General features: G+C 39.1%; 1 protein-coding gene across 2 annotated transcripts; it reads left to right on the forward strand.

Annotated features, from left to right (window-relative positions):
* The first annotated feature begins 185 nt into the window (after positions 1–185).
* Gvqw3 (GVQW motif containing 3) lies at positions 186–23,590 on the forward strand. 2 transcript variants are annotated; one of them, XM_046442025.2, is made up of 2 exons: positions 186–1,174; positions 22,941–23,590. In XM_046442025.2, exons 1-2 carry the CDS (start codon positions 703–705, stop codon positions 23,195–23,197), a joined length of 729 nt encoding a protein of 242 aa, XP_046297981.1. In that variant the 5' UTR covers positions 186–702; the 3' UTR covers positions 23,198–23,590. The 2 variants fall into 2 exon arrangements, with proteins under 2 accessions (XP_046297981.1, XP_046297980.1); XM_046442024.2 differs by lacking the exon at positions 22,941–23,590 and having other exon boundaries at positions 192–6,473.
* Positions 23,591–23,929: the final 339 nt, after the last annotated feature.

Genomic DNA, 23,929 nt, shown 5'->3' on the forward strand with positions numbered 1-23,929 from the left:
CCTTCCCACAATGCACTCTGGCGCCCGGGGGTGCCCTCTCTTCCCTCAGTCTTCCTCCCCCGCCCTCCTTTCCGTCGACTTCCCCGCAGCCGGACACGCGCACGGAAGCGCGCCTTTGCCCGGGTGCGGCAAGGCGAAGGCGGGGCCTGGCGTGGGCTACTGCAGTGCGCCTGCGCACAGCCTAACCCTCAGGGAGCGAGTTGCGCATGCGGGACAGCCTCTCGGGACTCTGTAGCTGGCGGGCGCTAGGTTCCTCCGGTAGGTTTCGCGTGTGCGGGTTTCTGCAGATCTGGGGCGAGCTTGCACGTTACATCACCATTGCATCTCTCCTTGCTTGTTCAAGTTGCCACCACTTTAGGCGTGTGTGGCAGAAGTCGTAGAGATTCTTAAGAGCCGCGGAATTGGGACGACCTTGGTGACCAATTTGTAAACTCCAGGCAGAGCTGCGCGTATGAGTTGGACGCAGACGTGGATTGCAGGGGATTTGATTTTTCTTGACTTTGCAGCTCCTCTTTGGCCCCGTTAGCTTCTCAGATCAGACGTTAAGGGGCGAAAAATCAGAAAAGCAATTACTCTTCCCTGACGGGGTTTCCAGGGGAGAAAGAATAGTGACATGATTATGCCTACAGCCCTATAGAGATTGGTCCCTCTGTCTTCCCCTCATAATTGTGGCCTGTTAACTTTCCTGTGTATACTGCCAAAATGAGTGACCGCTATTTAGAACAAAGGATTAGTATAAAATTTTGCGTGAAATTGAACAAGTCTGCAAGTGAGACCCACCATCTTTTAAAAGAAGCCTATGGGGATGAAGTCATGTCAAGGGCCCGAGTTTTTGACTGGCACAAACGATTTAAAAAAGGGCGGGAAGATGTTCGAGACGATGCACGAAGTGGGCGGCCTGTCACCCACAGGACAGATGAAAATATCCAGAAGGTCAAGGACTTGGTTTGTTCAAACAGGCAGTTAACCGTGAGGATGATGGCTGAAGAGTTAAATTTAGATAAAGAAACCGTTAGACTCATTCTGAAAGAAAACTTGAACATGAGGAAGGTTTCTGCCAAAGTCATATCAGGTATTTTGAAAGATGAGCCTAAACCTGGAAAACTTGATTTGCGATCACATCTGTCAAAGGACACTAGGAAAAACAGCTCATGTGTGAAGAAGAAGTTAACAAGTTCTGAAACATGGAGTCATCTGCAGGGGGAAGCTGTTGGGGAAATGCCTCTGTCTGTGTCCGGTCCCAGAATCCATTACCCTGACAACCAACCTCTGCAGCCATCATCTTCTGCCAGCTTTCCCATCAGAGTGGCCCAGGATTGGTTCACACCCTGGTGAAAAGAATCTGAGGGTAGCTGAACCTGAGCTAGGAAGTTGCATCACTGTTGGGCAACTTCATTTGCTGCTCCTGTTTCCGCTCCTCCTTGCTGGCATGGCCTTCCTATTTTATGCTGGACTGTGGCCATCTCCCTTGTTTTTCACCACTTTGAAGTGCTTTGGTTGTTGACTTCTGTTGCTTGCTTCTTTATATTTCTCTTGCTTAACAAGTTTGGATCTCTTCATTGCCCATACTTCAATTTGTTGTGGCTGTCCTGTTCTTTTGTTCTCAACGTTCTGCCTCAGGGGATCATCCATATCTTTGGGCACAGGGAGAAATTTCTTCTGAGAGGACCCCAAAAGGCCTACTGTTTCATTTACTTTGCAGTCAGAGCCTAAGGTATGATACAGAAGGCAGTGGACCTGTTGAACAATCTGGGTCAAAGGCCCAAATGACTGGGTAGGAGCCCCTCAGAACTGGGGGGGGGGGGGTTTCCACCAATACTGATCTTCTTTTGGACCTCCCTTTCACAGAACAACTGGATCTGTTTCATTCTAGTCTTGAGCTTTGGCCCCCCATTTATTTGGGTTTCCCCTCACTGGAAGAGGAAAATCTGACCCTAGGAAATATAAACTAGGGGACGCAGGCCAAGACTGATATGTGAGGAGAAAGACCAGATGATTCTCCAGACCCTAAATTAAGGGAGTCCGCAGTCTATTTGGTGTGTTTTGAGCACCTGCTGTTTTTAGAACACTTCTGGGCAGTGACAATGTAAAGTTCTTAAATGAGATCACCAGGTGCAGTTGGGCTTCACAAAGGAGCTGGTTCTTGAACTGGATTCATGAGGAAGGGTGAGACAAAGGGCTATGAGATTAGGGAACACTTCCCAGGCCGGTGAAACAGCATGAGGCTGGCAACCTGAAAGTGGCCACAGAAAGTGATGATACTTGGCTAAAATAACAAAGATTAAAGGGGAAGGTGGTGGTATTGCAGAAGATGAATAATGGGAGATAATTTGCTGTCCTCAACTCTATGCCTGCTGGCAGTTTATAAATTACTTCCCCGAGTCTGTGAGTAGGTTTATGATAATGCATTTCTTTGGTTATCTGATTTTCCCATTGAACCTCAAAAAGTAGTCTCTCTGTGTCCAAACTGTCTTCTGTGTTCCTGCTGCTCTGCTAGGACTTATGGATCGGAACTTTTCCCCAGGGGCTTCCAACTATTACCACATAAACTATCAGAATGTCTGATAGGGAACAGGAGAAGCCAGGGGGTAATAGCATTTCACAGCATTGGTTGGTGTCTGTGTTACCCAAGGATTTTGAAACAACAGCTCCTCTTTAACAAGTAAGGAACTAATCTAAAGTGGGGAATAATAGAGGATCCACACTTATTCATTCCACACAAGTAACTTTTAGTTCCGTTCTTTCATTGTCTACTGATTTCAAAAAGTTAGAAACTTCTCTCTAATACCTGTCAGTTTGGAGACACTTTGAAAGCTAGACCTTGTGCTACAAAGAAAAGATAATAAGAAAACTCTTAAACCCAGCAGATTTCCAACTACTTGCAATTTCTAGACATTTTGTTTTAGGACCATTAAGTCTTCTTACCTCAGACAAAGTCCTGGGTTCCCCATAAGCACACTGGACTTCAGGAGCAAATCCCCACCACTCATTGTTGCAATTTTATTGCTGAATTTATTTATTCTGCTCAGGCCCTGTTGTAATAATTGCAGAATCACATGTTCCTGGGCGCAGGCTAGAATCCCACAACACCTGAAGACATTAACTCCAACCTATAATAACACAGAGGTCCTGCAAGAACTTATTTCTGGGTTTTATTGTAGTCCCTGTAAGCAGGACTGGGATAATGATGCTGCTCCCTGGTGATGATGCTGGACCAAGACCCATGCAGGAGTGTAGGATACCAGAAGTGAAGTTGGCCCAGATAGGGTTTGAACACAGAACACCTGGAAGTAAGGTAATTGGGAGTGTGAATTCAAATTTTTCCAAGTGTCTGTCATGAAATGGACAGCTTATATCCTTAGATGATGTCCTAAATAGTTATTAGTTGAACTACTACTTGAACCCATTGTCTCTTTGCAAGGCTTCCCATAAAATATTCAGTGATAATGTCATGCTTCAGATTTTTGAGAAGTAAAATTTCTGTCCTAAAACTCATCCAGAGCAATCTATTCTCACAGTACTCAAATTGCTAAACCCAAGACTTCCACATGATCGCCTGGAGTATCCAAGGGAGTTCTTAGAACTCCTTATGTACCCACTTGCCAAATGTACTCCATTGCTGACCCACATTTACCCTGGCATGCACTTGTGGGCCAGGTCTCTTGAGCTCCTGATCTTGTAATCTCAAATCCAGCCCTGCATCACACTCGAGGCTCTTGTCTTTGGCTCATGCATATACCCCTCTCAATTTATTCTTCACCAGTTTGTTTTCTGGTTCTGGACCACACCTCCAAGAGCACCTTTTGGCCACTTTGATGTGTTGATCCTTGAATTGCTCTTTTGTTAAGGTCTTTCACTCAGTTTTCTCTTATTTCTCTGAATTTTGGGTCCCTCTTCAAGCTCTCTGCTTTAGCCACTGTGCCATTGGAGCAGAAATTGTCTGCTCTACCCCTACCCACCTCTCAAGAAGTGGGTAGGGCAACGAGGGGAATATATGTTCTGGATTTTTTTTTTTTTTTAATAAGGGGCATCAGTGCCCAGGAGGATGGGAGGAGGTCCTTGCCTCTCTTAGCCACTGTTGGTTGTACTCCCCAGATGCAACTATTTTCTCAAGAAAGCAATCTCCTTACCTCTGGCCCTGAGAATCATGAGTATTCAGAGCTATAACATCCAAATCCCATTCTCCCAGCCACTGTATTCTGCCTGACAGGAGAAGTTTCACCTAATTGCAGATCAAGCGTGGCTCTCTGTGAGACATTAGGAGAAGAGTTGGCAATCTGCAAACCTTGACCATAATTCTCAGGCTTAACACAATCAGTGAATCTTTTTGGCATTTAGGTAGATCTTCCCCTACCCACCCATATTCTCACTCCCATTTTGATTCAGAGTCCACATGGAATGTTCGGTGCCACAGCTAAAGTCCAAGAGGAATAGATTGTTCTTGGGGCAGATCATCCCATCATTAATTTTATCTAATTCTCTCACTCTCCACCCTGCTCCATTTACCCCATTAAAAATTATTTTAAAAAGAGAAAAAAATAAAAATTTCACCAATCTTTGAGAAAAACACAAGGACAGTTCTATAGTCTTCTAAATTCTGCCCCTGGCTCTGAGTCCTCTTTGAAATGTTATCTTTTGGGAAGAATGTATACCTGGGACCTACTTTCCAGAGCCTTCCTTTCAGATCCATTTCTTTGTCAAAGTCCACACTTGATATGGGAGATGCCAGATAAGTCTGGATTCTAAATGACTTGAGGACACCTACTAAAGGAGTGGATCACTATTGGGGAACTGTCTGTCACTCTGTTGCAGTACACGATTCACTTTGCCTGCTCTTTGCAGATATCATCACCAGCAAGCCTTGCTACGCTCCCTGGGATTACGTCTCACCAGGATCTTAGTTAGAGAGCCTCCCTTTGCTCCTGAACTATGTTATTCTGCATTCTTCAACTACTGCTGCAGGGATCAGCCTTCCTAGATTTTACCAGGCTTTTACATCTTATCGGAGGCAATCCTTCTATATTTATGTTCTCTCTAGTCTCTGCCTTATCAGATCTTTACAAATTCTGTGCAAGTTGTATCACCCAGTATAAATATCCAGAAACAATCTAGTGGGGAGCTTCAGTACCTCCAAGGACCCACTTGGGTCTACTGAAGGGTCAGCAGACTTCTATAAAGAAAGCATCCTAGGCTCTGTGTGCTCTATCATCTCTGTTGCAGTTACTCAACATGTTAGTGCTAAAGTAGACAAAGCTAATATGAAAACAAAGGATCATGGCTATGTTCCATATGAAACTTTATAAAGGGATACTAGAATTTGAATTTCACATAGTTTTTACAAAATATAATCTTGATTTTTTTCCCCAACCATCTAAACATATAAAAAAAAATTGTTGGGCTGGGGTTGTGGCTCAGTGGCAGAGTGCTTGCCTAGCATGTGTGAGGCACTGAGTTTGATTCTCAGCACCACGTATCAATAAATTAAAAAAAAAAAAAAGGTCCACTGACAACTAAAAAAATATTTAAGAAAAAAAATTGTTTAGCTTATAGACCATGGAAAGACAGGTGGTGTACCAGACTTGGCCCATGGGCCATAGTTTGCCTACCTCTGATCTAGTGTGTGTGTGTGTGTGTGTGTGTATGACAGATGATAGCTTGTTTTCCATCAATAACATTGTTAAGGCCAAGCGGATCTGTCAGTGTCTGACGATTTACTATACAGAAATTGTGGAATCTTGAGACCAAGAGAATGACCTAGAACTGAATGATTGGCTATTTCACCTTGACCATATTCCAGTTCACAAAATGAATTTTGTGCTTTTTGATTAAAAATGATTTTTTGCAAACTACCACCTGTGTTATTCCCATGTAATATCTCAAAACCTATTTTGGCAATATTAGAAATGGTGCCAAGTTACAATTGGCAATAATGGAATGAACTAAAGGTAGTTCTGAAAATGCTTTGACCATGGCATTTGAATATGTTATCACCTATTAAAATGTGTACTATGGAGGTGGCAAAACACAAATTTTTTTGCAAGTTTATAAAAATAAATACTATATATGGGTGTGTATATGTATGTATATTTTCGTGTATATATATATTTGTGTGTATTATGTATATGTGTGTGTATATTTTTTTTAACCTTGTAACTGTTGTAACTGGTGCCAGAGTATGTACTTTTAGATGAGTATACTTGTTTTTCCTCTAAAGAGATCTTTATTGTATCACCTTCACTTAAGCTGATTTCCAAAGTTGCAATAGAATCTCAAGGTTGAACAGAACTTTATAAGAGTGATCAGCCAATCATTTTTCCCTTGAACCAGGAGTAAATCAACCCTCCACTGGCTGAAAGGCTATCTGAAAGAATATTCTGTATTAATTTACTCAATGAATGTTGAATGGCTGAGGTACCAGGCACTGTCCTGTGTGCTGAGGTACAGCAATAAACAAAAGAGACACAGGCCTTACATTTGACAGTCTGAAATCTAATTATATGACTCTTTACTCTTCACTGTTCCATGTGCTCATACTAACTCCTTGTTAACTGCAAACCTGGAAATAGGTATGACCTTTGCCCTAAGACTTTGTGCCGTGGTCATGATGCTTCTCCAACTGCATTAATAATGGGAGGACTGTATGTTCCACTTAAATTTTATTATCCTTTACATGGATCTATATTGGTAGAAAAATATGCTGGCAATGTTGGAAGTGTAAATTGGCAACAGCTTTCTGAAAAGCAATTTGGCAGTATCTATTAGGAGGAGCTTTAAAAATGTTTATATCCCCTGATCCTCTAATTCCACTTCTGGGAATCTGTCCTAAAGAAATAGTCTAAAATGTGGGCAAAATTTATGCTTACTTATCTAAAAGTCCAACAGGAGAAAATCGGTTAAATAAATTATAGCATGATTATACAATAGACCTAGTATGCAGTCAACATAATAAATGTTTATTAAGAGTATTCAGCAGCACAGCAAAAGTTTATAATGTTTAGTGAAAAGAGTGATACAAACTGTACATAGGAACCCCAAAATGTTTTTCCCCCCAATGGCTAGAATGGATCTGCCAATTCCGGGTGGTTGAATTTTATGGGTGTTTTTAATTTTTTCTGGTTTTTATACTTCTAAAGAATATTTCTCCAAATAACGTTCCTTTTATTATCAATAAAAAAATAGCATCAAAAGTTGGCGATAGAGAGTAAGGCTACATCCGCAGTGTGATCCATGAACAAATTAATTGGCTGGGTCAACATGGAGGCTGTATGATATTGTGTTGGTTTGCAACAGAAGGGAAAAGGACCTGCCCCAGAGGAGAAGGGGAAGTGACCAAAATGCCTACAAAAAAACCAAAGTTGTTATTAGGAGATACCATGAGTGGAATTTCCTGTTATGTGGCCCTAGGTAGGTGAAAGAACACTTATGAATCAAGTATATTCTGACAAATGAAAAAGGATATGAAATTCTCTCCTAGGTAAAATTAACCTCTTTTGGATTTTACTCTCACATTCTCTCATACAAAATGAATTCTTAACATGGATTTTATTATAGCTGATTCTCTGAAGAATTCTGAACCTTCCATATAATTTCTTTAGAATAGGAATAGCTTTCAATGTGCCAAGTCTACCTCCTCCCATACTGGGACACTCAAGCAACAAGGATATATTGGAATATTTATGTTCAACATTGAGAATGCTACATGCAAATCATTAATCATCTTTAATGTAACTTACAAAACTCTTAAGGTTTGCAAATGTTATTTTGATGGTGTCCAAAATTATTGTACTTTTTATTTATGTCTGAAGAATAATAATCACATTGTAGGATTTTAAAGTGAGATATTATATTGCTAATGCCTACCCATAGATGAAATTGTTATGGTGGGGAAACATGTACTTACTTGTTGTCTTAGAAAAATGATTATCATTAAAATGTTAAATATATCTCCTTGGTGAAGTTTCAAGCCTTCAAATATGTATACAAGGTAAATACATGTTTTATAGACATATAGTTTATAAATTTGTCAAGCTGGATGAATTCTTCAAAATCTTAAAGTGTAAGTCCCTCGTTTATACAAAGGACAAGAGTGAGACTTGGGGTTTAGTTTTGGTTCCTCAGCTAGCTGGGTGATTGGGCAGTTCATTTGCAGCTTCCAAGTATCTCAGCTTACTCATCTATGAGAGTAAAATAATACCATTTATCTCATGAAATTGTTCATTTTTTCATTCAACAAATATTTATTGAGTGTTATATGTATCTGACACCGTTCCAGACATAGAATACAGCAATAAATAAGACAAAATATATTCCTCCACATGAGCATGCATTTAAGAGAGGGAGACAAGCAATAAGATAAATGAGTCAAATATAGTATATTAACCAAATGCAGTAGCATAGGCTTGTAATCTTAGCCACTCAGAAGGTTGAGGCAGGAGGATCATAAGTTTGAGGCCAGGCTCAGCAACTTAGTGAGATCCTATCTTAAAATAAAATATAAAAAGGGCTGGAGATGTAGGTCAGTGGTAGAGCACCCCAAGTTGTCCTCCATACTACAAATGAAAAAATAAACTATACACATTATACATATATTTGTTAGTGATTATTAAATGTGAAGCTTATATTAAATAATATATATCAATAAAGTATATGAGGTACACGACACAAGACCTAGCATGTAATAAGTGCTCTGTAGATAGTATCTTTTGCTTCTTTTTCTTCCTGCCAGCACCTGAATTATTCTACCTGATTGTAGCAATCTGCAAAAGGCCTGAGCAATTATTGCCTTCTGTCTCCTGCTAGTTAATAAGGCCTAAGCCTGCTTTTTACCTAAAAAGACAAATTCTTAGTTATTTTTGTACTTCCTGTATGGCAGAATAATCAAGGTGGTGGCTAAATACTGTTAGAAATGGCCTTTTCTGGAACTAGTTGGCAGGAGTCTTTGAGTAGGGCTGAATGGCAGGTGTTAGTCCACAAAGACAAATGCACACTATAATTGCTTTTTAAGCAAAACAAACCAGAAGACATATTAATGACTGTTTCTCTTAAAGAGAAGTGTGTGCCCTGTGTCCTATGCCAGACTTTGGAAAACTGAGGAAAACTTGCAGTGTTACGAGACTGGCTACGACATTATTTGTAGGAGACTGGGGCCAGGAAAAGGAAGCTTTAACATCTGTGGTTTGTTGGTATTTTTGCTCACTGTAGAAAAATTGGAAAGTTCAGAAATGTATGAACAATCAGCTAGAAGTTTATCTCTGGTATTCAAGTCTTTCTCAGTGTCTTAGTTTCCTCCTTCAGAAATATCCAGCAAACAGAATTTACTGAATTTCTTCATTAGGCCTGGGCCTGTATTAGGCACAGAGGATACAGCCCCTGCCTGAGACAGTACCCACCTTTGTGAGCTAGGGGAAGAAGGGACAGAGGTGGCTCCAACCACAGATCTTTCCCAGAGGACTGTCTAAGGAACAAGCTTTTGTAAACAATTTGGAACAAAAAAATTGGAATCATTATACTTACCATACTTGTGGAAATGAGAAATCTGTGGTATGAACAGGTGATAACTGTTTTCTGGCTGTGCCACCCCTAACTCTTCTAGAAGGGACCTGAACTCTATCCACAAGGATTTGGCTTAGCATATCATCTCTCAGAAGAAAATGGACACTAGGCCGTGGGTCAGTACCCCTGTTATCTTGCTTGAAGAAGCTAATAAGTGAAAAATCAGAATTATAACCCCGATTGGATGAGGAAATTGGCTCAGGGAAGTTGAGTGACTTTTCTTGAATCACACATCTAGTTGATGGCAGAGCCAGCATAATAATGAAGGACCTTAAGCCTTTCTCAATCCAGTGAGTTTTTTCTGTTATACCATTGGTAATAATTTCCTTTATAAATCATGTTAAACTTTGCATTAAAATCATGTTCAACCTTGCATTTAACAAATGATTTACCAACAGTTGATTTATACACAATTTTTAAAGAGTATATTTATGGCAACATGGTAGAGGGTTTTTCTAAATTTTCCTGGGGTGTCTAGGTCCCCTGGTCCTTCTTCCAGAAGTGTGTATTCTTAAGTAAATGTTGGAATTCTGTCATTCTTTTTTTCCAGATGTTCTTCCCAAGTGATGTGTTATGTTTTGGGTTTTTAATATTTCTCACATACATTCTTAAAGTCTGGGACCATAAATCTTAATAAAACTCTCAACTATCTCCTCTGTGCTGTCTCAGATTTCCAAGTGTATTTGTATTTATGATACGATGTCTGAAGTCATGATGCTATCACATAATTAAGGTTTATATCCCTATATCCTGATCTTGTATTTCTACATGTTCTAAAAATTCTTTACACTTCACTTGTAATGCCAGTATAGTGTGCCATGACATTTCCATAGTAACATGTTTCAAACAGGAAAACAAAAAGAGCCCAAGAAAAGAGAAGGTTTCAGTGAAAAGAAGAGGAGGAGAGAGGGAAGAGAAGAAGAAAAAGAAAGAAAATAATTAAAACTATTACAAGTAGTAGAATACATAAGATGAAGTGAGGTAGTAGGGAAAGGGGTTATATATTCTATTCTAGTGTGGTGTGTCTCAAGAGCACAACATTGTTTGTACTCAACTTGTTATGTGGGTGACACCCACCAAGTGACCCACTCAGAATTACATTTTCTTTCACCCTTACATCTGGGTGGGTCTGCGTCACTCTTCTATCATTTCTTATTATCACCTACCTTTCGCCATACTGTCCTGAAATCCACCCCCTATGTTTCACTTGTGCTATTTGATTTGGAGTTTGTTAAAAACCAGAGACTTGGACACTAGTGTTTTGAGCTGGCTCAGCCCCATTCTCTCCTTGGAATGCCTTCCTGCTGCCCTCCACCTGGCAGACTCCCTCTCAACACTCAAGTCTCAGCCTTACCATATATCTTCCCTGTCACCCCATTGGTAAAGCAGTCATCCCCAGTACACAATGCATATTCTTATGTTAAAAAACCGTAATGTTTGTCTGTGTGCAGTGGCACATGCCTGTAATTCCAGTGGCTGGGGAGGCTGAGGCAGGAAGATCATAGTTCAAAGCCAGCCTCAGCAACTTAGTGAGGTGCTAAGCAACTCAACAAGACCTTGTCTCTAAATAAAATACAAAAAGGGGCTAGGGATGTGGCTCAGTGCTTGAGTGCCCCTGAGTTCAATCCCTAGTACCAAAAAAACAAAACTGTAACATTTAACTGAACTTAATTGTTTGCAGGATGAGTTTTAACCTCTCTATCACATCTGATTCTTCTCTGTATTCCTGGCACCCAGGATTAATCTTGCTTGGAACTGCTGAATAAATGTTTGATGGATGTTTGAAGGAAGGGACTTTTATAGTAATTGCTTTTTTGTTGTGGTAAAATTCCCATAACAAAATTCACCATTTTATCCATGTTAAAGTGTATGTTTCATTGGCATCTAGTGTGGCTCAGCCATCACTACTATGTAATTCCAGAGCATTTTCATCAGGAAAACTCATACCCATTAGATGGTAACTCCCCTTCCCTTTTACCCCCAGCCTCTGACAGTCATCAATCAACTTTCTTTCTAAATGGTTTTGCTATTCTGGAAATTTCATATAAATTGAATTATACAACATGTGACCTTTAGCAGCTGGCTTCTTTTACTTGGTATCAAGTTTTTGCGGTTCATCCATTTTGCAGTACGTATTAATGCTTCATTCTCCGTTGAAGGTGAATAATACTCCATTGTATCAACATATCACATTTTGTTTATTCTTTCACCCATTGACTATTGTGAATAGTGCTGCTATGAACATATATGTACACATTTTTGTTTGCATACCTGTTTTCAGTTCCCTTGGATATACCTAGGAGGAATGGAATTGGAAGGATTATAGGGTAATCCTATGTTTATCTTATTGAGGAACTCACAGATCATTTTTCATAGCCACTGTACCATCTTACATTCCCAACAGCAATGTAGGACATGAGGGTTCCAATTTCTCCATATTCTTTCAACACTTGTGATATCTCATTGTGATTTTCATTTGCATTTCCCTAATGATGGCATTGAACATCTTTTCCAGTGCTTGTTTGACAAGTGTATATCTGATTTGGGAAAATGTCTATGCAAGTCCTTTGTCCTTTATTTATTTTATTTTTTTGTCTTTTGTTGTTGAGTTGTATGAGTTCTGTGTTCTCGAGACCTTTAACAGATATATTATTTGCAAATGTTTTCTTTTACTCTGGATTTCCTTGCTTAGTAGATAGTATTCTTTGAGGCCCCCCAAATTTAATTTTAATGAAGTCTAAGAGTTATTTAGTTTTGGTCTTTGATCCATTTTGAATTTGTTTTTGTATATCATGTGAGATAAATGTCCATATTCATTTGTTTCTGCTTGTAGAGAGCCAGTTGTCCAAGCACCACTTGTTGATAAACACTATGCTTTCCCCATTCTCACCTTTGTTTTTGATCAAATTATAAATTGACAGGCCTTTTTTTTTCTTTTCTGTACCACAAAGATTGTTCCACTGTTCCCTGGCTTGCATTGTTTCTGATGAAAAGTCTGTAAAATGCTCATCTTTCTCTGTGCACACTGTCTCCTTACCCTCTTAAGAATTTATGCAGCTTGATTATGATATGTCCTGGTATAGTTTTCTTGTTTTTTTGTGATTGGGTTTCATTGAGCTTCTTGGATTTGTAGGCCTAAAGTTTTCATCAGATTAGGAAAATTTGTGCCCATTATTTCCACAATTTTTTTCTGTCACCCTCCTCTCAGGAACTCTAGTTACCTCACTGGACCACTTGAAGTTGTCCCAGAGCTAACTGATGCTCTTATTTTGTTTGTCTCCTCTTTGTACTTTTTTGGTATAGTTTCTCTTGCTATGTCTCCAAGTTTACTGATTTTTCATTCTGAAATGTCTACTCTATTTTTATTCCATCTTGTATATTTTTCATCTCAAATATTGTAGATTCCATCTCTAAGGAAGTTTGATTTGGATTTTTAGATTATTTTAAATTTTGGAATAATTTCAAATTTACAGAAAATTTGCAAAGGTAATATAACTGGAGATATATAACTCAGTGTTAGAGCACATGGAGGCCCTCCTGAGCTTAATCGTCAGCACACACACACAATCACAAAGTGATTTCTCATTTAGTTTCAGTTCTCTCTGTTTTATCTTATAGTACTGTGGTGCAATTATCAAAAGTAAGATACTGCTGGGTGTGGTGGTGCATGCCTCAGCAGCTCAGGAAGCTGAGGCAGGAGGATCTCAAGTTCGAGGCCAGCCTCAGCAATTTAGCAAGGCCCTAAGCAACTTAGACCCTGTCTCAAAAAAAGAAAAAAAAAGTGCTGGGGATGTGGTTCAGTGATAAAGTGCCCCTGGGTTCAATCCTAGGTATTTAAAAAAAAAAAAAAAAAAAAAAAAAAAAAAAAAATATATATATATATATATATATATATATATATATATATATATATATATTAGGGGGTGGGGTTGTGGCTCAGTGGTAGAGTGCTCACCTAGCATATATGAAGCACTGGTTTGATCCTCAATACCACATAAAAATAAAATAAAGGTATTGTGCCCACCTACAACTAAAAAATATATTTTAAAAAAAGTTCATTACTATTTTTTTGACTATGTTACTACAAAACAAACTCCACACATTATTCACATTTCAAAAGTTTTTCCACTAAAGTCCTTTTTCTGTTCCAAAATCAACTGAGAATATACCACCTTCCATTGAATTGTCATGTCTCTTTATTTTCCTCTGATCTGACAGTTTCTCAGGCTTTGTTTTTCATGATCTGGAATGTTTTGAGGCATACTGATCATATATTTTATAGAATATCCCTGAATTTGGGTTTATCTGATACTATGGTATGATTAGACCGAGGTTATGGATTTGGGGAAAGAATAACAGAAGTGAAGTAACCTTTTTCCTCCTCCCTTTCTTTTTTTTTTTTTTTTGGATATATATTTTTTATGTGTTCTTTTTAGATACATGACAGTAGAGTATATTTTGACACATTATACATAATACATGGAGTATAACTTATTCCAATTAGGATCTGTTATGGTTTGGATGTGAGGTGTTCCCCAAAAGCTCACAAGTGAGACAATGCAAGAAGGTTCAGAGGAGAAATGATTGGATTTTGAGAGTCTTAATCAGTGTATCAATCCTTGATGGAATTAACTGAGTGGTAATTGAAGGCAGATGGGGTGTGGCTGGAGAAAATGGTTTTTTGAGGGGCATGACTGTGGGGTATGTATTTTGTATCTAGAGAGTGGAGTCTCTCTCTCTTTTTCTCTGCTTCTTGATGTAAGCTGCTTACCTCTGCCACACTATCCCGCCATGATGTTCAGCCTTATCTCAAGCCCCAAGGAATGGAGCCAGCCTTCTATGGACTAAGATCTCTGAAACCATGAGCCCTCAAATAAACTTTTCCTCCTTACAATTATTCTAGTCAGAACCTTGGTCACAGCCATGAAAAAGTCGACTGAAACAGGTCCCATTCTTGTGGTTGTACATGGTGTGGAGTTTCACTGGTTTCCTCCTTTCTCTTTTAGTGCTGTGCATTGAACTCACTGCCTTGTGCTGAAATACCCTTCTTATTATCATAATAGAAAGTATAATAGTCACAAAACATTGATGATATTAACTTTAGTTACTGGATGATAAAAACTTTTTTGTTTTTTTTGGTATAGGGGATTTAACCTAGGGGCACTTTACCACTGAACCACATCCCTAGCCCTTTTAATGTTTTGTTTTTGAGACAGGGTCTCACTAAGTTGCTTAGGTCCAAGTTGCTGAGGATGGCTTATGAACTCAAAAACTTCCCGCCTCAGCCTCCGAGTCACTGGGATTATAGACCTGTGCCACTCTGCGCCCAGTTTGCTAATAAAAACTTTAAGGAAATTTTTGCCACTTTTTTTTCTTTCTGCGAAGCTATTCTTTTCCCCTTCTCATCTCTGGAAGCAAATCACCACATTCAGCCCACACTCAGGGGAAGGGGGAAGGATTAAGTTTCATGTCCTGGAAGGCAAGAGGTGATATCTAAATATATTATTTGAAAATTTTTAGACACCAAGATATGGACACTGAGTGTATGTGTTATTACTGGGATTTGGGTCTTTTTGATATGTTCTGTGTCTCTACTAACAAGTCCAGTCTTTAGATTATTGATTACATGTAATACTTTTAACTATTTTAATGTCTGTGGGGAGCCACTCTGAATGAGTTGCACCTTCCATCCTGAAGCGAGTTTTTGTTTGTTTGTTTGTTCGTTTTTTTTAAACATTTTGTAGTGACCCGGCCATTGTCCCAGGCCAGGAAGTTGATGGCATGTCTTAAGATGTAAGTGTGCCGCCCCATGGATTGAATTACACTCACCTATTCCCTTGTAATACTACCCCTTTGCCAAATTTGGGATAGAATGTTCCATGGAAACTCCCTTTGTGTGTCCCCTTCTCTTGCTCTGCCTTTGGGTGTGGCCTTCCTAGATGTCAGTCAACCTGCTGACACCAGACATCACAAAGCTATACTCAACTCCCTGAAACCTGACCCCGTGCTTCATTTAAATGGCTTCTCCTCAATAAAAGTGTTCAGCACATGCTTTCTTTTCTCCTTCTGCAGACCCTAAGGATCAGAGGAGCTGTCACAGGATCCCAAAGAAAAAGGTATCTCTGTCTCTGTGTGATTATTTCATGCAGCCCAGTTCACTTGGAGTGACCCTGAGTGTTTTAGTTGTGAGGAATGTGACAATGTCCTGATTTATCAGTTCTACCTATTTCCCTCAGTTTCAGTTGATTGATTTTTCTCCTCATAATGGGGCCCTTTTGCTTTTTGGAAATAGTTTTTGGCTACTACTCTTCAGCTTTGTTGGATGGAACCAGAGTAACCTGTTGTGGCAAAACCCACTGGATTTCTTGTGAACTCTTATCTTGTCATGCTGAGTGTTAGAATCAGGAATTGAATCATTGTTATCTCTGAGAATGGGCCCTTCTAGTTCTTTCCCTGGCCTTAGGTAGTTTACTCCTATGCATGCTGAAGACTTGTAGGGGATCCTCAGCAGATAGACATAGCTTTCTTTCTGTGCAATTCTCTTCTCTATGGTGTTCTTCCCTATAAACTCTAGCCACATTGATTTCCCAGATTCAACTCACATAAACTATCAGGCAGGCTCATTCTGGGTTTACCCCCAACATCATGGCTTCTAGAAACCCTCCCCAGGAAGTCAACAGGGAGAATCTTAAAGCTGACCTTATTTCTACCTTGTTCTCAGGGATGACCATGATATTCAATGTCTTAAAAATCATTATTAGGGCTGGGGATGTGGCTCAAGTGGTAGCACGCTCATCTAGCATGCGTGAGGCACTGGGTTCGATTCTCAGCACCATGTAAAAGTAAAATAAAGATATTAAAAAAATCATTATTATTAGGGCTGGGGATGTGGCTCCATGGTAAAAAGCCACTTTCCTAGCATGTGTGAGGCCTTGAGTTCAATCCCCAGCACTGCTAAAAAAAAATCATTATTATTTTTTACTACTACTAATAAAAAATAATAATTTTTTACTAATATTTGAGATAGGGGCTCACTGTGTTGTCTAGGCTTATTTCAAAACTCCTGAGATCAAGTGATCCTCCTTTCTCGATCTCCTGAATAGCTGGGACTACAGGCATATACCACTGTTGCTGGCTCAAACCATTATATTTTATGTTCTGTCCAGATTTCAAGCTGTTTCATGCAGCAAGATAAATCTAGTCCCTACTTCTACATCTTGGCTAAAAGTGAAAGTTAAGCATAGGGAATTATTAGAGCCAGAGGCCACTATTGGAACACAGGTGTGCATATTGTAGGATCTAAAGAGGTAACGTCAATAGTGCTTAAGGATGACTGCCTGGATTCAAATTATGGTTCTGTACTTCACGAGTTATATATCCTGAGTCAATTATGTAATCTTTCTGGACCTCAATTTTCTTATCTTAAAATGGGAATAATAATAGTCCTATTTCATTGGCAGGAGATGAAGGTTAAATACATGTAAAGCATTTGGAATAGTGCGTGGAGCATTCAATAGGTATTAAGTATTATTATTTTTTATAACTTGTTGAATAAAGTCACCAAATTTTGGCTGCGAGTTTCCCAGTGATCCTAGCAAAGTAGAAATATTAGTTAAGAATTTAGTGCCTGTAAACTATACACAAAACTTATTATTCATGAGAAACACAGATTTTGCAATTTTTTCTCCCAAGATTCCTATTAAGTAGATACTGTATGATATCTGAATAATGTACCACTATGGAGATCTATTCCCCAGGATTTTTTTTCTGTACCATCCTTTCAAATAAGCCCATAACTTCCTACCAGAGCTCAATCTAGTAAAAGTGATTTCACCATAACTGATAAATCGCAGTACATTTCCCCTGGCTGAATCCAGAGGTAAGGTTTATAATGGCACTGTACAGGGAGCCTCCACACGCCTTGGCAAAGGGAAGAAGGACTGTCAGGGTCTAGGAACTTAAGTTTGGAAAGTCTTAGAAGCTTGATAGTCATAGTGTTCAAATTTTCAATACTAATATTTTGTCAGCTTACCCTAGCAGTTATAGAGGGAAATATGTTAAAAATCTCTCATCGGGGGCTGGGGATGTGGCTCAAGTGGTAGCGCGCTCACCTGGCATGTGCAAGGCACTGGGTTCGATCCTCAGCACCACATAAAAATAAAATAAAGATATTGTGTGCACCTAAAACTAAAGAAAAAAATTAATATTTAAAAAAAATCTCTCATCATATGGACTTACCTATTTTTTCTGGTAATTCTGTTAGTTTTTGCTTTATATATTTGGAGGCAATGTTGCCAGTGGGTACATAGAGGTTCTAGGACATATCTTCTTTTTTTTATTACACATTTTTTATTGATATAATTTCTTTAATGGTCATTTAGCAAGGGTCCATGAATAGTAAATGTGACCTTTGAAAATGTATGTACTTCACTTTTATTATTATCTGAGTATATGATATTAGAATGATCTTTTTTCCCCCTCTGCATTTTTTTTTTGGTATTTCTGTTCTTTTTTTTTAATATATATATGACAGTGGAATGCATTACACTTCTTATTACACACATAGAGCACGATTTTTCATTTCTGGTTGTATACACAGTATATTAACACCAATTTGTGTCTTCATACCTGTACTTGAATAATAATGATCACCACATTCTACTAGGACATATCTTCTTGATGAATTTTCTTTTACCATCTATCATTAACAATGTTTTTGTGAGTTAGGTTAATAAAGTTGATTAATATTGCATTATTTTGCTTAGTATATTTTCCCCATTCTTTTAATATGTGTCATTATTTTTTAATGTATTCTAGTAATCAATGTACCACTGATATTTAAAAAAAATCCAATCTGAGAATATTTGCTTTTTCTTAAGCAAGTTTATATATTTCTTATTATTATGATATATTGGGGGATATTCCACCTCATTTTGTTTTGTCTAATTTGCATGTGTTTTCTCTTATTCTCTTATTCTGCCTTCTATTGATATGGTTATTTTATTTAATCCCTTTTATTCTCATTAGTGTTTTGAAAGTTATTCTAGTTCTATTTTTTCTATGGGTGTTCCAACATGATTAATGTGCATACTTGACTTAGCACTATGAAGTTAATCAGTATCTCTAGTTCATTGTAAAGATTTCAGGAGCTTTAGAATTATTTATTTATTTTAAATAGTTTTTTAGTTGTTGATGGACCTTTATTTTATTTATTTATATGCAGTGGTTGAGAATTGAGCCCAGTGCCTCATACATGCTAGGCAAGTGCTCAACACTGAACTATAACCCCAGCCCCTAGAATTATTTATTTCTAATCTCTACCCTCTTCTGACATCTAAGCAATCTGAGTTTCAGTATTTTAGTTCTAACTTACTTTAACCATTTACCCACTTACCCCACAATTAGATGTTTTAACAACCAATGTTTGTTTATATTTGCAAATCTGTGTATCAGTTTCTTTGCTTACTTTTTATAGAAATACGGCTAGTATACAGTAAAACTCACCCTTTTAAAATGTAAGTCTGTAGTTTTGAATATATTTAAAAAATTATGTAACTAGCCAGGCATAGTAATATAAGATCACAAGTTCAAGGACAACCTCAGGAACTTAGTAATACTCTCTCTCAAAAAAGAAATAATGAGGGCTGAAGGTATAGATCAGTGGTATAGAGCCCCTGGGTTTAATCACAAATACCACAATAAAAGAAAATTTTGTGTAACTTTCAACACTAATTTTAGAACATTGTGGTCATTCTCCAAAATAACAAACAAACCCATACCCATTTACCATTACTAATCACTCCCAATTTCTCCTACTCCAGTCCCTGGAAACCACGGATCTACTTTTGTTTCGTGGATTTGCTTATCCTGGAAATTTCATATAAATGAAAATCTAGTTTATCTCATTTCTAGCTACTTTACTTGGCAGGAAATGAAGCTCCATCTTCTATGCTTTAGTATTCAGTGGAGACCCAGTTCACTACTCAGAAAGATTGTCTGAATTGCCAAAGCCATAAGACTTCAAGTGGGTAAACAGGTTTTGTGTTCAGTCTGTTTGTCCATAAAATCTCAAGCAAGACTTCCAAGGTATCTTAAGGGTAGATTGGTACCTTTGGTTTCTCTCCATCATTAGTCTTTATGGACAATTTTACTGGCATTTTGCTGAAGCAGATACTCTGAAAGAGGTTTCTCCTGTTTACTAGGTAAGGCTGTTTTGGGAGCAGAAGAGGGTGGAGTAGAAAGCAAACAGGGGAAGCCATGTTCTCATGAACCTGAGAACCTCTAGAAAGACGTAGAGGCGAACAGGTATTTCCCCCACTATCCAGAAACATCTCCAAGCTCCTTTGAGGAGGATAATTTTCTTAAACTTAGCAACATTTATACCAAACTTAGAGTTGCCTTCTCCCAAGACTTCAACCTAAAAGGGTATATTTATTTGAATAGTGCTTCCATTGCTTTAAGAATTTCTATACCTTTTATTTGAAAATTGGCTGCAAACCAGACAACACTTTATTTTAAGAGATGGGCATGCTCTTGCAATGGGGGAATTATAAATTGGTTTTCTTTCACAGAGCAATTTGGCAGTGAGCATCATGAACCTTAAAAGAGTTTAAGCCAGTTGGCCTAGAAAAAACATTTCTAGGAATACTTCTTAGGAAAAGAGATGCCAACAAAGACATGTATACATATGCAGTTTATTCATTGCAGCATTTTTTTTGTAAAAGAGTAAAAAGAAAATGCCCCACAATTGGGAAATTGTTAGGTTAATTATTGTATACACACTGAATAAAATAATGCAGCCATTTAAAATGATATTTTTAAAGAATCATCCATGTTGTTTGAAGATGTTCACAACAGCTAATAAAATCACACTATAAAAACATATACATTGTATAGTCTCATTTTTACTTCTTATATGCTAAAAAAGGCTCAAGATACACCCAAAATGTTAATAGTGGTTTTATCTGGGTGATGAAATTATAGAGGATTTAAAATTTCATTATACTTTTATACAATTTTATTATTGTGACTATAAATATTACTTTTATAATTAGAAAATTATGTATAATGAACATTGACATTGCTTTTAAATAAAGAAATATATTTTACTGGGAGAGAAGACATATACACACAAGGAATTGAAGATTTAATGGAGGAAATCAGACAGGTACACAAATAAAGAGTGTTGCAAGGCAATAACGGCAACAACAGAGTTTTTACCAAGAATAGAGGGAACGCTCTACCTGATAGAGTTGAAGTTTGGTAAAAAGAGAAAACATTTGTGCAGGATCTTGAAGGATGAATAGGAGTTCTCTAAGGCTATGTAAATTGTTAAGCACTATGTAAGTGGAAGTTAGTCTTTGGCCTTTATTATTACTGCCAAGACTTACCTCATATAAAGCTCTCTTTCTTGTCTCTTTCCCATGGTCCCTGAAGCACAGGATTGCTGGGACAGGAAGCAGCAGCAGTTAAAACAGTCACACGTCAGTGCTCCAGCAAGTGAACTGAGGTGCATCCAACTAAGGCCCAGATTCAGGACCAAAGGACATAAAATTATCTGGGAGCAGAGCCAGGAAGGTGCTGGTGGGTAAACAGTTCCCCTCTGTTTGCCACCCTGTGGAAAGACTGGCTTTGCTTGGGGCCTCCACCCTGACTATGGGGCCATCTCTACCTGGGGGATGGTAAAAACTGAGAAAGAGTATCACACATCAGTCTGTGATTTACATTGGCAGGAAATGATGTGTCAGATGTCTTACAGCCTCCAGACAGGGTGGAGTGGAAAGAAGGGGTGTGAGTGAGGGGACCAGGAAGGGTGGTAAGAGATGATCTGTTCTGGAGAAATTTTTGGAAGCTCGAGATTGGAAAGGGTTTCAAAGTTTTCTGATCTGTTCCTCCTGGTCCTCCCACCAACAATCCCATTACATTGTTATACTTCTCTGCTTTCAGGGTGCAGCTCAGCGGTCACATCTTCTGTTACCACCTACCTCAATTCCTCTTGCCTTATTAATTTCATGAAAAAAACCCAGTGCTTTTAGTGTGCCAGGCCCTATGCTTATGTTAGGTTTTTTGACTGCAGCATGCACTCCTGTGCCTCCAGTTGTTTATTTTGTCATGTAACAGACATGTATGGAACACCTACAGGCAATGCTCCAGATGTTTTAACAGAGTGGAGGAAGAGACAGCCAGGATCTCAGGTTCTCATGAACCTGTCTGTCACTCTAGTGGGAGAGACAGATAATAAATAAATTAAAAATATGAAAATATCAGGTTATACATGGCACAAAGCAGCCAAAGTTTTTACCACCTCTCAATACCACCATGCTAGGGACCAAGCTAACAGTCAGATGAACCTTTGGGAGACAAACCACATCCAGACCATAGCAGAAGAAAACAATAGCAGTATGCCTGGAACACCCTTCCTTCTTTATCTGCAAATGAAAATCTTATCATGCATCTGAACTCAATTCAAGTATTGCCTCTTCAGGCAAATCTATCTTGATTTCCCAGGTAGAAGTGACCACTGCCTCCCCATTAATTCTGAGTGACTTGTGTGTGCACAGTGAAATGCTCTGCCACTGTTACCATTCCAAATCATTGCTACTCTTTAGGACAGCACTGAGCTCCTATGTAAATTTCCAATGCATAGCACAGAGCCTGGCATAGGATCTGTGATCAGTAACCATTTGTTTCTGGAATATATGAAATCTCTCATAGCACTCTATCAGAACCTCCCTGATGGTGCTTATTCAGACGTGGCAACATTTATTGATCACTGCCAGGCCTTGTGCTTTTACTGGCCTCACAACTGCCATGTGCAGTATTATTCTATTCTGTAGTTAAAACTCAGACCATCAAAGAGACTACCTGAGGCAGCTTAGTAATATAAATCAGAGTTGAGATTCAAGCCCAAGTCCTCTTGATGCCAAATTCCAATGCTTCATCTCTTATGTGGTACCACTGGCAATGCATTAGTTCATCCATGGATCTGTCTTCTCTTAAAGAACCACTTCCCAAAGGAAGGCTCTGTACTTGTCTCCATTCTATATTCCTTCTGGCACCAGAACAGTACATATTCAGTACATATGTCTTAAACCTACAAGAGGTAGAAAAGAAAGAATGAATGTGTGAATGAATGCTTCAGATATCAGTTCATGGGAGGGTGTTGAGCTGGAGGAAGAGGAGCTTCTCAAGGGGCTGATATCTCCAGGTCTTCTCTAGGAGGACCTGGGGAAAGCTGAGGACACTGTTTCAGGTCTAGCTCATTTCTTAGAAATCACACATTTTGCTCAACTGCACATCTTAGCAGGCAGGCGGGCAGGCAGGGCAGAGGGGAACATGCATGGTTTCCAATGAGTTGGGAAAATGAGGTTAGGTTTCGATTCAGATAGTTATTTGTGTTTTCTGGATCTGCACGGTCGATAAATTTCCAACGAGCAGTGATTCTGTTCCTCATCTTTCACTGCTTTATGGGACATCAGGGAACGAAAGCATAACATCCTGCTTTCCCATAAGTTCTCTGGCCGCTATCCTGGCACCAATTAAAGACATGTCTATGCAATTAATCAAAACCAATTTGGAAGCACTCTGGCGCTGTTCCTCTGATGTGCTGCCTGCTCTACATACAGTAGTTCCTCAGCTGCAGTGATGGAGCCAGGCACATAGGGGCTTTGATGAACTGGCTGTGCTGGCCCCAAGTGTTAACTATGTCATCTGACATGACTAATGAGGCTCTGGACTTGATCCGCGTGAGTGGAGCAGCCCTGCTGTCTGGAGGAGGTTCAGTTTCCGCAGCCAGCCTGGGAAGAGGGTTCAGCATTTAGGGTCCACACTCCATCATGTCAGCTGGAGTCCTGGAGGCCTCTAGTGTTGGAACTGGGAGTCGTCCACTGGGAGGGTGATGGAAATTGTGGGCAGAATCTGTGCTGGGCGCTGGCATAAATGTGACCCAATTTAAACTTCAGCCTCATTTATCGACATGAAAACCAAGACCCAGCAAAAGTGTGGGGCTTGCCAAAGACCTGAGTTTGAGAGAGAGAAAGGAAAAGGGATGGCTTTTGACCTTGAGAAATTAAACCACTAGTGGAGCAGGTAAATGGATAATAACTGGGGCTGGATGCAAATATATGCTATCAAGGTTAAACCACAGGGTTCCTTCCTTCCCTTTGCAAACCTTTATCAGGGAGAATGGTTGCCTACGCCATTGTCACCTCAACAATGCCAGGAGAATGGGATGTGGATCAGAGATATGAATTTGAATCCCAGCCCTACCTTGAGTTGATATAATCTTGGGCAAATCATTTCATTTTTCTGAGCTTTGGTTTCCTCAGCTGTAAAACTGGAACAAGTAAATATTGCCCACCCAGCCTACTTCCTATCC

The sequence above is a fragment of the Marmota monax genome, unplaced genomic scaffold, assembly GCF_021218885.2.
Source record: "Marmota monax isolate L192 unplaced genomic scaffold, Marmota_monax_Labrador192_F-V1.1 WCK01_AAM20220418_F8-fsc00068, whole genome shotgun sequence".
NCBI classification, from domain to species: Eukaryota; Metazoa; Chordata; class Mammalia; order Rodentia; family Sciuridae; genus Marmota; species Marmota monax.